Below are 14112 nucleotides of genomic sequence, written 5' to 3' on the forward strand. Positions count from 1 at the left end.
CACTGGAAACTGTTTTGTTCAATAAGAGCTTATTTCCTAGTTTTCAGATCGCTATGACCTTATGTGTTGTAAGAGACAAGAGAGGTCTTCCAGGCCCATCTTGTAGGGGCACTAATCCACTCTAGTGGGTTCCTGCCTCACCATTCCTAAAGGCCCCGCCCCAAATACTATCACTATGGGGATCAAGACTTTGAAACACTTTGAATTTTAAGAGTATACAAGCACCCAGAGGAGCGCACATAGCTAGAAGTTGACAGAGCATGATCAGTGTAAGGTCATAGATCAAGAAGAAAGATGATAGGCACATTTCTGGTCATGCTCAGTTTGCAGGCATAGCATACATGTGGAGAAAAGAATGATGGCAGACAGGAATGTTTTGAGGCATGGTCAGTTCAGTATTATAATAAGCTGAGTCTACTCTAAGTTGCATAAATGAGTGAGTTGGAATGGCTAGCTGATCTTGCTTCATTCTCTGTGAGTTTTTCTACATTCTGCAATAAAACAAAAAGACAAGAAAATGGAGGAGTTGCTTAATGCAGACATTTTTTTCCTCCCAAAGGTGCCTACCTGCCCCTGCTCACCAGCTAATGATATTTTATCTTTGACTATTTGTAAAGCTAAAGTTTAATGGAAAATGGAATGTGATCCAGTCAGTACAGCAGATGACTTGAAAATAGATGACTCAGTAGCATAGATTCAAACTCAGACACACACACACACACACACACACTCACACTCACACTCACATACACACATACACACACACTCACGTACTCACATTCACACACACTAAAACACATACACTCACTACATACACACACACTCACATACACACACGCTCACAAACTCACACACACAAACACACACTCACACACATACTCACACACACACTCACACACACTCATACACTCACAAACTCACACACACTCACACACACACTCACACACGCACTCACACATGCACACTCACATACACTCACATACACACACTCATACACACACATCACACATGCACACACATACACACACTCACATACATACACACTCACACACACATATTCACACACACTCATACTCACACATACACACACATTCACACCCCTCCCACACACTCACATACACACACACACACTCACACACACTCACACCCACACACACACTCACATACACACTCACACACATATACACACTCACATACACACTCACACACATATACACAACACACTCACACACACTCACACTCACACACACTCACACCCACACACGCACACACTCACACACACTCACACAGAGTCCTGTAGGGAGACTGTTCAGTTATGGACAGAGGGTGCAATAGGCACTGTTGTAAACTGGAAAGTACAAACTCAGAGTGAAAGTTCACTGAGTTCATTGGATTCTGCTACTTCTGCAATAATTTAACACCTACACTTTCCCCACAATGAGGTCAATGGCTTTTCAAATTTTCTCATGTTGAACTTTATTTAAGAAGCCTTGTTGAACATTTCTTTAGGTGTTTCTCAGCCATTCGACATTCCTCAGCTGTGAATTCTTTGTTTAGCTCTGAACCCCATTTTTAAAATAGGGTTATTTGTCTCCCTGCAGTCTAACTTTGTGAGTTCTTTGTATATTTTGGATATAAGCCCTCTATCAGTTGTAGGATTGGAAAAAATATGGTACATCTACACAATGGCTTACTACTCAGCTATCAAAAACAATGACTTTTTGAAATTCATAGGCACATGGATGGAACTGGAAAATATCCTGAGTGAGGTAACTCAATCACAGAAAAACACACATGATATTCACTCATTGATAAGTGGATATTAGCCCAAATGCTCAAATTACCCTAGATGCACAGAACACATGAAACTCAAGAAGGATGACCAAAATGCGGATGCTTCACTCCTTCTTTAAAAAGGGAACAAGAATACCCTTAGGAGGGGATAGGGAGGCAAAGTTTAGAACAGAGTCAGAAGGAACACCCATTCAGAGCCTGTCCCACATGTGGCCCATACATATACAGTCACCCAATTAGATAAGATGGATGAAGCAAAGAAGTACAGGTTGATAGGAACCGGATGTAGATCTCTCCTGAGAGACACAGCCAGAATATGGCAAATACAGAGGCGAATGCCAGCAGCAAACCACTGAACTGAGAATGGGACCCCCGTTGAATGAATCAAAGTAAGGACTGAAAGAGCTTGAAGGGGCTTGAGACCCCATATGAACAACAATGCCAAGCAACCAGAGCTTCCAGGGACTAAGCCACTACCCAAAGACTATACATGGACTGACCTCATAGGTAGCAATGAATAGCCAAGTAAGAACACCAGTGGAAGGGGAAGCCCTTGGTCCTGCTAAGACTGAACCCCCAGTGAACGTGATTATTGGGGGGAGTATGGGGGGGAACACGCATATAGAAGGGGAAGAGGAGGGGTTAAGGGGATGTTGGCCTGGAAACCGGGAAAGGGAATAACATTTGAAATGTAAATAAGAAATGCCCAATTTAATAAAGATGGAGAAAAGAAAGAAAGAAAACAAAAGAAGAAGCCTTGTAGCTTCTGCCATTTTGGATTACACTGAAAGTGGAAAGGAAATAGAAGCTTTTTTGAAGTAGTATTGATTTCTTTGTTTTTCTTAAAAACAAAACAGAGATCCGGAATGTAACATGAAACTCTCAGTTCTTAAAAAAATCTTCTGTCACCAACTTGGCTTTAGAATGGCTGGATTACACTCCTGTGTGTTATAGGCTAAGTTTTCTTGAAGAAACCAACTACCCTCTGAGACCAGTGGCTTAAAGCAATCAAATGCTGACTCCTGCTAATGCCACTTGCCAATGTAGGTCATCAGGATTTCTGCTCTTGGGGTGTTGCAGACCTAGACTGAGGGGTGCTTTACCTCATGTCATATGTTTTAGCATAGCCACAGTAGATGGAGAGATGCTGAAACTCTCATATGCCTTCTTAACAGAATTGACACAGGTCGGTTGGGGTCATATTTCATTGGCTAAAGACAGTAACAATGGTCACTTCTAATGAAACTGAGAAACTGAAGTCCTCTCATAGACTGAGAGGCTTGGAACACTTAAGAGTGTCTGTCTCCAAAGAGCAGTGCAACTTGCTTGTTTTTCTTCAACTTTTTATGGTCTTAAAAAATTCATACATGTTTTATCATATTTCCCCTGCCTTGCCCTTCCCAGATCCTTTCCCTCTCCCTACCCAACCCAGATTCATTTTCTTTTTCCTCTCTCCCTCCAAATGAAAGCAAAACAAACCAAGAAGACAAAAAATATTGCTCTGTTGGAGAGAATGAAACAAAAGGCTCACCACAAACATAGTCCATTTTGTGATGGCTAACTGCTCCTGAGCATGGGCCTGCCTTGGAGTGTGATTGATACACCCAGGGACGCTCCATTGGAGAAAACCGATTTCCAGTTTCCCTGCAGGTATCAGTTGCACATAGGTTCTCATTAGGGGTGGGAATTTGTGTCCACTTTCTCTTCTCTGTCCTGGGATTTTGTCAGGTTTGAACCTGTGCGTGCTGCTACAGTTGCTATGAGTCTATGTGCGTCAGTCCTGTTTCTGGGTGATGCTGCTCTTTTGAAGTCATCCACCAACTTTGGCTCTTACAATCTTACTACCTCCTGTTCTTCATACATCCTCGAGCCTTGAGGGGAGTGTTTGATGGAGATGTCCCATTTAGGACTCAGGGCTAAAAAGTCTCTCACTCTTTGTCATCCAGGTATAGGCCTCTGTGTTAATTTCCACGCAAGACGAAGCTTCTCTGACAAGGCTGAGTCACTGATCTAGGGGTAGAGCAGTATGTCATTAGAAGCCATTTTAGTGCTATGTCTCCTTACTAGAATAATAGTACTAGGACTTCCCCGAGGGCCCCTGACCTACCTACTCTCGGGTTTCTTGGCCACTTTAGCATTTTTAGACATGGGTTCCATCTCATGGAGCAGACTTTACATTTAACCTGAAAAGCTGATTGATTAGCATTTGGGCCACCCCCGCGTCAGTACATCTTGCAAGCCAGGTTGCTGTTACAGGCCACAGGGTTTGTAGCCACTTGATATTGATGATCGCTTTTCCTTTCCAACAGTGTGCAGAATACCTGGGAGAATACTAGGACCATGAACACTAGTTAGTCGGGGTAAAGAGCTCTATTTCATTGATGATTACCTTTCTTCTCCAGTAGTGTGCAGAGGACCTGGAAGGTCCCAGAACCGTGAACACTAGACAGGGGAAAATCTAGTTAGGCAGGAGCTCAATTTCAGATTTTCTCTACAGTAAAATGCAATTTTCAGAGATATCAAGTGAAAAAGTTCATTCAAAATTGGTTTGGTTCTTGAAGGATTAAACTTAATCTATCTGGAAATTTTATATTTTGCTTAATTTGGATTAATGGCACTTATTTAAACTCCATCTGCCTGGACTTTGAAATAATCTCTACTCGGATTCTGTTTATAAATGATTATGTCTTCCAAAAACCACTGCTCATATATTTAAAGTATGTGTTTATGTTATCCCGTGTTTTATGACTTTTAACTTGTCTCATTAGCTATGCTGCAAGATAAGAATCTTGTCTTATTGATTTATACTTTTATGCTTGGCATTACATAGAAGAGGATAATTTAATTGATGCTAATATGCTCAATGGGTTTATCAGTTAGTAGTTTATAAATCACCATAATTAGGTATCTTGACGTTAGGAGATGTCACAGAAGTCGGAAAACACTTCAGATAATATTTTAGGAGTTGCTTATTGTGCACTGTGGAAGACCTAGAGAGCTAGAGTTCAGTCTGCCTCAGTTTCAAGTCAGCCCCGGCTTACACTTGATGAATCACAGGGCGATCAGACCTTCTTTTCAAATATCATTTTTCTGTGATGTTTTCACATGCTTTGTTTGGCTGTAAGAACTGGATGGATTTTAACCTTAAAAAAAAATTAGGAAGCAAATACAAGTGCTTGGGAGGGATTCGATTGCCCAAGATTTTGCAAAGCCCCAAACACTCTTCAAAATAAGTTTGTCCTCACTCTTTAGCACACACCCTTCCTGGATGAACAGAGAAAGGGTGACTCTCACCCTCATGAAATGCAAAGCTCTCGGGGACAACGACATGTGAGGACAGAGCTTGGCCCAGGAAGATGATGTCTATAATTTCATGGCAGAGTTATTTCCCGTGGGGAAAGTTTCATGAACACAGTTACTCACTGGTCCAATCCCAACCATGCAAGTATGCTTCCAGAATCAATCACCCTTAAGCTGTCCCACATGTGCTTGCAAATATTCGTATAAAGTCCTCTGTAACAGGGTCCTCCTTGTCTTTCTGCTGAGAGCAAAGGTGCACAAAGGCGTGGCACACTATTGGGGTTCTGCTTAGAGGATCAGGGGTTTAAAACTTACTGGCACTGTGTGCTGTCTCTGCCATGGGGACAAGCCATTTAGCTTCCACTGTGTGCAGACAGACTCCTTCTTTTTTAAGATGTAGATAAAAGGTCTCACCTGTATCATAAGGTTGTTGTGGAGAAGAAATGAAAGAGCACAGGCAACATCTGTGACACAATGCTAGGCATATGGTAAGCATCCAGTAAAAATCAGCACAGTATTATAGGGACTCTGGGAGAAGCGGTTGCCATGCAAGCACAAGGTCCTGAGTTCGAATCCCTAGGACCCACAAAGGCTGGATACAGCAGCATGTATCTATAATCTCAGCTCTGGGGAGGCAGGAATAGGAGGATCCCTGGAAGTTCATGGACCAGCTGGCTTCTGACTACCACACGTGCTCCCTGATACGTGTGCTCCTGGACTGATAAATGAACATAAATGTACACATACAAGTTTAAAAATATGTCACTAACATTGCCTTTAAAACCATACTATCGAAATAAAGGAGTAGAAATGCTATTGACTCCAGCTGCTCATCCAATAATTTAATACCAACTGTAGTGTTCCCAAGGAGAAGTCTGGCTTTTGAGACTTTCTCCCGTTGAGCTAAGTACTGAAGACTATAGCTTTCACCATTTGTGATGCCACAGAACAAGTGTAGACCCCCCTTTACCCCTGGCATCCTGGGGTGAGACTGAAAACATCTGAAAGCATGGCTATTCCCTCATTTCCTTGGAACGAATCCTGTCTCTCTCTGAAGCTCTCTTTCCATCTTTCTCCTCCCTTCAACACCAACATTTTGGAAAGATTCCCCTATAGATGTGGCTTGAACCCCATCCAGTTCCTCTTTTCTCTTCAGCACCTGGAGTGATTTGATAGCTCTGCCAGCCGCTGTGTACTGGCTTCTGGAGTCTGAAGTTGATGACAGAGAGAATCAGTCAAACCGACACTCCCACCCCAGCCCCTTCAGAACTCTCTAGAATTGTCTGATCGCTGTGTCGCTTTTTAACAAAACGTTTCTCCTTTAACTGTTTGCTAGACCTTTGGTGAAATACACATTGGCATCTATATCTCTCCTCACTGTTGAGGAAAATGAGTCTCTGGGAGTCTGATTCCTTGCCCAGCATCCTGTATTTTGAAGGATGTGGTAGATGAGTCAGGATTTGTCATGACTGCCTTCACAGTCCCTGCACTTCATTGCCAGGCTTGTGAATAACGTCAGGGAGTAAAGATAAACTATTAGACTGGTAAAGATCACTGGGCACACTTTATGAAAAAGCCTTACTTGTGAAAGTGGAAAGAAATACAACCACAGCTATTCTCCTGTAAGGGCGGTTTCAATGTCACACACACCCAGGTATCCTGACACAGTAAACTGAAGGGTAACAGCGAGCCACGTTTTGTATGCGACACAACTCCTAGTTTTTGTCTTTACACTCTCCTATGGAGATTAATTATACAGAGGTGGCAACCTAGGAGTAAGAGCAGCTAGTAATAAAGACATGTAATGTAACCACAGATGGGAGATTTTACCTGTAGATTTCTCTGCATCGAAGCAAATGTATGGACATACTGTGTGTGGGCCTGAGGCATAGATATCAAGTTCAAGAAACGAGACTCTGGGGCAAAAGTAGGAGTGGCGAGAAAGAAGGGGGCAGGAAGAGGGGCTGGGAGTGCAGCCCAGTTGGCACAGTGCTTGCCCGGTATCATAGAGCACCAGGCTTGGTCCTCACACCGCACAGTCCAGATGTGATGAGGCACTCTGAGCACATGGGAGGTAGAAGTTGAAGGATCAGACAACGTCATCCAGCACTACACAGCAAGTTCAAGGCTATCTGGGCTACAAGAGACTCTTTTTCCTCATGGGAAGGTGAGTGAGGGGGTCAGAGAGAGAGGTGGAAAAGAAGCATTGTTTATAGGCATACAGATAACTGAAATATAGCTAGAGAAGAACAAGGTTGCAGGAAGGCAGCTCCAGTTATTGTAGTTCTGGGGGCCTTGCATAAGAATAATGGAGAAGGTCCGAGACTCTGAGGTGCCTCATTGGTTTACATTTACAAAATGGTGTTCTCGTAAAGACAGCCAGGCCATAAACTGAAGCAAGATAACACCCTGAGTGAGATGTCTTTTGCTCTCTTCCTGCAGACTGTGGGCTGCGATAGACAGCTGGGTAGTAGCGCCAAGAAGGACAACTGTGGGGTCTGTGCAGGGGACGGCTCCACCTGCAGGCTGGTGCGGGGTCAGACCAAGGTGCACCTGTCTCCTGAGAAAAGTAAGTGTTGAAGTCTAGCTCTCCGTATGATCACAAGCAAGCTGCGTTTTCCACTCTCACCAGACCACCATATTCCTAATGCTGAACTCGTCTGAACGGAATTAGCTTTGGCCAGTTTTCAGAAAGTCAAGTTTCTTTTTTTTTTTTAAAGTTATCATTTTCCAATTTCAGCTTTTAAAGAATCTGGTTCTACTAATTTGTTGCTGGTTCCCCATTTTTTAAGCTGTTGCTAGTACAAAATCTTACTAACTTTTATAAAGCCTAAAATATTTTTTCAGGTACACTGGGTTCATAATTTCATTTGATTTGTCTTCATTGCTGACAAGATGGCAGACGACATCATATTTGTCTTATTTAATCAGTTGAAGCCATTTATCTGCTATAGCATTCCTTAATTTTTATCGCTATAAACTTTGTGTACCAGGAATGCTGATCTTCAGTCTGCCACACGCATTTCAAATGCAGCTTCATTCTGTCACTTGTCTTTAATTTTGCTTGTATTGTGGAAGCGGAGCTTATTTTGCTGTATTTTTGGATATTTTCTCTTCACATTTCCATACTATATCTCTTTAATTCAGGGGCCAACTGTACACGTTAATGGCCAGCAAGTGAATAGTTTAAGCTTTGAAGGACATAACATCTCTGTCGGGGCCTCTCAAAATTATTGTCCTATCAAAGCTCCCATAAACAAGCAAATGTAGCTGTACATTTTGTTTTGTTTTGTTTTTCTACCCAGAGAGAGAGAGACAGAGAGAGAGAGACAGAGAGAGAGACAGAGAGAGAGAGACAGAGAGAGAGAGACACAGAGAGAGAGACAGAGAGAGAGATATCATGAGATCCTCTGAAGCCAGAATTACAAACATCTGTGAGCTGTCATGGTGGACACTGGGAATTTAACACAGGTCCACTGTTAGGGCAGTAAGGGAGCTTAACCACTGAGCAATTTCTCTGGCCCACTTTTTCTTGTTTCTTGTTTTCTATCCTTAAATTTTTCTATTCATTTTAGTGCCTTGTTGTTATATGAAGTTTGGATCTTATTTATTCCTAGGTTCAGGAGACCATTATGGGAATGGAAGAGAAGAGAGGATGAAGGAATAAAGGAAGGGGAGGACAGGGAGGATAGGGAGCAGAAACTGTAGGAGGATGCAATCTTGCAAGAAGAGGAAACATAAGTCTAGGTGTGATATAACACTAGAGGAAAAAGCTGCCAGTGTGTGTGTGTGTGTGTGTGTGTGTGTGTGTGTGTGTGCCACACAGCCCAGGCTGGCCCATTTGAAGCCTCCTAATGCTGGAATTCTAGGCATGCTCCATCACATCAAACAAGTTTGGCTTTTGCTGCTCAAAGCTGAGTGTACATTGAAAAGCAGAAGAGAAGACAGAATGGTATTCAGTAGTCAACCATAAAAGCTGTGACCAGCGTGCTTTATATTCTGGGTTAGATGGAGTCATCAAAACATTTTGGCAGTGGAGCGACACGGGGGAACTTGCAGATCACCTTCAAGAACGTTCTGGAAGCAGGGAGTTCAAAAAGGAAACTATGTTTACACACCCGAGAGCCTCGGGTCTGAGGGAGTGTGGCAGGAGACTGTGAGCATGGGATACTTGGAAAGGTATTTATGAGGAGGAACTCTGGATCAGTCTGCAGTCCTCTGAGTAAATGCTACAGTGAGAGACATGGGATGAAGCAACATTTTGAGCATAAGCAGCTGGCTATGTTCATTCTGAGATTGAGCATCCTCAGAAAGGAGACGTCTACTAAGGGTAGGAACCCATCTCCCTGGACCTTTTCTCTCTCGGGAATACTGGCTCTGAATAGTCAATCCCGTTACACTATTCTGACCCTTTCCCACAGCTGAGGAGTGTATTTTGTTTGTTGCTACCTGTTTGCTGGTTAGAAACATACCAGCCCATCATGGTTGATAGAAAGATGCCCTGCCCCATGGGATTCAGTCATGAATATAGTAGCCCACTTAAACGGCGTGTACAGAACAGGAAGCAGGCATGGGTTGCATCCTGAGGAACTCCAACATTTAATCAGAGGAGAAGAGTAGGTAGGTGAACACAGGATTTAGGGAGAGCAGGGTCACAGAAGCCAAAGGAATCAGTCATCTCGAGGAAGTCATGTGATCTCTGACACACACACACACACACACACACACACACACACTTACTTCTTGCAATATGAAGATGACTGTAACATTCACAAGAGTGGCATCTGTGAATTTCAGATGCATAAGCCTGATCACAGTGTGTTGATGAGGGACGATGAGAATGGGTAGAGGGGTTTTCCAAGAGTAAGGAGGGAATAAATTCAAGGCACACTGGAGAACCTGTTGGAAAGTGACATGTGTCCCAACCTCTTGGATCTGACTAGCTCTTCATTAGGCAGTCACAGAGAATAAGGACAGTGAGATGCACTGAAGGGAAAGGAGATGGAACTCACTAATGACGGTAAAAGAGACAGAGGGATCATGGTGAGGGACAGGTAAGATTGGAAACTGAATTCATGGAGGATCCCTTCCATAGACTTCAGGAAGTAGGTGACCCTGACAGCTGGTGTGCCAACAGGAACGCACACATCCCAAATGCAGTGAAACCCAGATAATAAACGTTAGAATTATAAATGTCCTCTGAGAAGAAGTGTGGACTTCTCAGAAGCTCCAAGGATTTGTCAAGGCCAGGGACACTTCTCCCCTGCTGTGTGCTGTCTTCCAGGACTCAAGCTCTTCCCTCTCCACATCCTGGGGCCATGCATTTGTCTTCATGGTTATAGAGTTGAACAGTTAGACATCCCATCCACCTCAGTCAAGAAGAGATGGTAGTGAAGACTTTCTGTCAATTCTGTGTCCTTTATTCAGAAAGCAAAGTTGTCCCCTAGGACTTCTGTGTCACTGAGCAGAACTGTAGCATATGATGCGATTTCTTTTGAGTGAGTTAAAAATCAAGTGCTAAGAATCCTGCCCATTGCTATCACTAGTACCAAGATGACATAATACTTTATGATTATCAGTTCTGCTCAGATGTCTGATGTCATTTCATTTCACTAGATCTCTTGTGTTCCAGCTTTGATATTGTCAGACCCATTTTTGCAGGGGAGGATATTAAACACCAGAGATATTAAGAAAAGTCTCACAAAATTAATTTTAGAAAATAGCTTGAGAAAGGCATTTAAGAGAGCTGCTGCTGGGTGCGGGGGAAGGATCACACAAGAATGGATTGAAGGAGAAAACAAAGCTGGAGGAAGGACGCATATCAGGCAGTCTGAAGAGAAAGGCTGTGCTCTGAGGGCTGCTTCAGGAAGGCACTTGGGGGAGAACACTAACACAACAAACAAGTAGTTATCTCACTGCGACAGGAAGCAGCTAGAGTGAGGGCTGGCTTTTAGATTCGAAAATTCATCAGAGAAGACTTCGTTGATATAAGAAATTAGATACCAAGATCATTCTAAGTGAACCAGAACAGAAGCCCGTGGAACTCTTTCCTAAAGCCATTTATCTGATGTGTGTGTGTGGGGGGGGGGGTGAATTGTGGAGAGCAGATCCTGAGATGGAGTGTTGTGTTAGCTTAAGGGGCTTGCCTACTGGTACACGGTTCTTTGTATGAGTGTGCAACAGGTATACATGTTCCTGTGAGTGTGCACATCCAACTACATGCATATGCACGTGAAGGACAGAGGTGGTCATCAAGTGTCTTTCTTAACTGCTTTTAGCATTTGAGACAGGGTCTTTCACTGAACCTGGAGCTCACAAATTCATCTAGGCTGGCTGGCCAATGAACCATCCCCAGAATTTGCCTGTCTAAATCCTCTAAATGCTAAGATTCCTGCCATGGGTCACTATCCCAGGTATGGGTGACCTATCAGCCTGAACTGGGGCTCTTATACTTGTGTAGCAAGTATTTTACAGACTGAGCCAACCACAGCCCTAGTTCCCTGCTTGTGATGAAGGTCCTTCCTCCCTTTCTCTCCCACTAAATTTAGATCTAGATTTTTCTTGCATTTCCTTCTCTCCCTTCCTTCCTTCTTGCCTATCTTCTTTCTCTCTCCTCTCCTCTTAGCAACTGTCAGTATAGGTCCTTATGAGATTCTATTAAAATATTTAGTTGCTTTAAAAGAAATGAAGATACAAAGTTGGTTGGGTGGTGAGTATGGATCTGGAAGGAGTTGGTGGAGAGATGAGTATGACCAAAATACGACTCATGGAATTCTCAAAGTACTAATGAAACATTTTCTTTAAGTTAAATCTTTTTCTCTAGGAAAATTCATGTGTGAATTAAGCCCTGGATTTGGTTTTCTTTTCTTCTCTCTCTCTCTGTCCCTCTCTCTGTCTCTGTCTCTGTCTCTCTGTCTCTCTGTCTCTCTCTCTCTCTCCCTCCCCACCCCCCTCTCCCCCCTCTTGTTGCTTGTACATGTGTGTGCAAGTACAATCACCCACCTGGACATATGTATGCCTAGGCCAGAGGAAGACACTTTAGATGTCCTGTTTTGTAGTTGTCTACGTTATTCCCTTGTGACAGAGTCTCTTACTGAATTTGAAACTTGTCATTGGGGTGGCTGACCAGCAAGCCCCAGGGACCTTTCTGCCCACTTGGAATGCTGCTGGTTAATAATCCTGAAAGTATCTAATGCGTTTGCCCAGTTTCTGTCCAGAAAGGAGATCCAGAGTGCGTAGGCTGATCCTTTGCAATAAGGTATGAGTGACGTGGTAAATGCTGTCATTTCATTCACTTGGAGGCCCCCGTGCCAAGGCTAGGGCTAAAAGTAGCTTACACAAAAGCATGGTACTTCGTGTTCTTGATTCTTTCTCTTGGTGGCCCCATCCTGTCTGCTGTGGCTCTGAAACTGGCCAGCTGAAGCCAGTTTGGCTGGGAGTTCCCTCAACCATATGGAAGCACTTCCCTATAATCATACTTTGTGTGAAAGAAATGTGGGAACTGAAGCCATGGCTCCCCTGAGCGTGCATCACTGAAGCTTACAGGGTCCACGTAGCTCCTAGGCCAGCGTCTTGCCAAGCAATCATTCCTGCCTTCCCCAGGACTCTCCTTGAGTCAAGACATGGCTAGGAGAGGCTATTGGCACAGCCTCGCACTGGATAAAGTGCAGAAGGCTGCATACAGGATATCAGTTCTTTGTGCAGCGAGGCAGATACAAGGTGTAAGAGCCTGGAGCCAAAGCCTTAGCTATGAGAAAAATCAGAAATGAATCCAGAGACAACACACCAATTTCCTGTTCAGAGTCAGGCAGGGACTGAAGTAACAACCAGCATAAACAGATTTGCATGTTGGAAAAGAAGCTGGAAGCCACTCAAGTTCCAAGGGATAAAACTCTGGTGGTCTTTAGCATAACTCAGTAATTATGTAAAATGTTTTAAATGGTGAGCTTGGAGAAACAGCTCAGTGGTGAAGGGCACTTGCCCTTCTTGTAGAGGACCTGGGTTTGGTTTCCAGCACCTACATCTGTTAAGTCATAACTGTTTGTAGCTCCAGATTCAGTGGATCTACAGCCCTCTCCTGACCTCCAAGGAGGACATAAACACCCTTGCAAGCACACACGAAATAACATAAAGTCAACCTTGAAGATCTAAATGAGTAGTATTTTAATCGACTGATAATTCTACACATGTTCAGAGTACGATGTAACTTTTGGCTTTTGTTTGCTTGTTTTTAAATAACGGGCTATTTTTAAAGTTTTTAATGTATTTTATATGTACAGAATGTTTTAATCACATGTATATTTGTGCACCACATATGGGCAGTTCCCACAGAGGCTAGAAAAGAATGTCAGATCTCTTGGACTGGAGTTAGAGATGATTACAAGCAGTCATATGGGTGCCGGGAATCAAATCCAGGTCCTCAGGATGAGCAGCCGATGCTCTTACTGGGCCATCTCACATAGATACATGTTTTGACATGTATATAGTGCAGAATAAGTCAAGGTAATTCACATACAAAATCAACAAAGAAGCAAACACATCTCTCAGGAGTCTTGGAATGTGCTTAGGGACTTCCATGTTTGTCCCTTACTTTGGTCTCATCTACTGGGGGCACAATGAAGCAAGTCAAGAAGCCCAGCGTGTCTGTTCTGGGCTCTTCATCCATTTTGCCTAGTGGTAACTAAGCCTGTTGGTGCTGTGGCACCTAAGACCCAGTGGGAATGCCAGTTCCTCACTCAGGTTTGGGCACTGTAGTGATAACCATGCGTGCAGCGCCCTGGTGCTCACGGTCTGGGCTGGGTAGCCCACAAGACTGCCTCACAGTGAAATGTGCGTGAACTTTCCCCACCACACACTGCTTATAGCAACTTTGCTGGACACTTTTAAAGATAACCTACAAATTCAACACGATCGTGGGAGGGACAATCTGAGGATTTGCTAGCAGGTAAACAGATCGATTTGTTCCTGCCTCTTTGTAGTATTTTTCGGCCTCTCCATTCATCTCTTCTGCCTGTAGCA

At 43.5% G+C, this 14112-nt stretch overlaps 1 protein-coding gene across 3 annotated transcripts in view; it reads left to right on the plus strand.

Annotated features, from left to right (window-relative positions):
* The window catches only part of Adamtsl3 (ADAMTS-like 3), a 308192-nt gene that overhangs the window by 127986 nt on the left and 166094 nt on the right, over positions 1-14112 (plus strand). For all 3 annotated transcript variants that reach the window (NM_001107533.2, XM_006229477.4, XM_017589168.3), the window contains exon 7: positions 7537-7663. In NM_001107533.2, coding sequence (NP_001101003.2) covers positions 7537-7663 — 127 coding nt within the window. The remainder of the gene's footprint in view (positions 1-7536; positions 7664-14112) is intronic.

The sequence above is a fragment of the Rattus norvegicus genome, chromosome 1 (assembly GCF_036323735.1).
Source record: "Rattus norvegicus strain BN/NHsdMcwi chromosome 1, GRCr8, whole genome shotgun sequence".
NCBI lineage: Eukaryota > Metazoa > Chordata > Mammalia > Rodentia > Muridae > Rattus > Rattus norvegicus.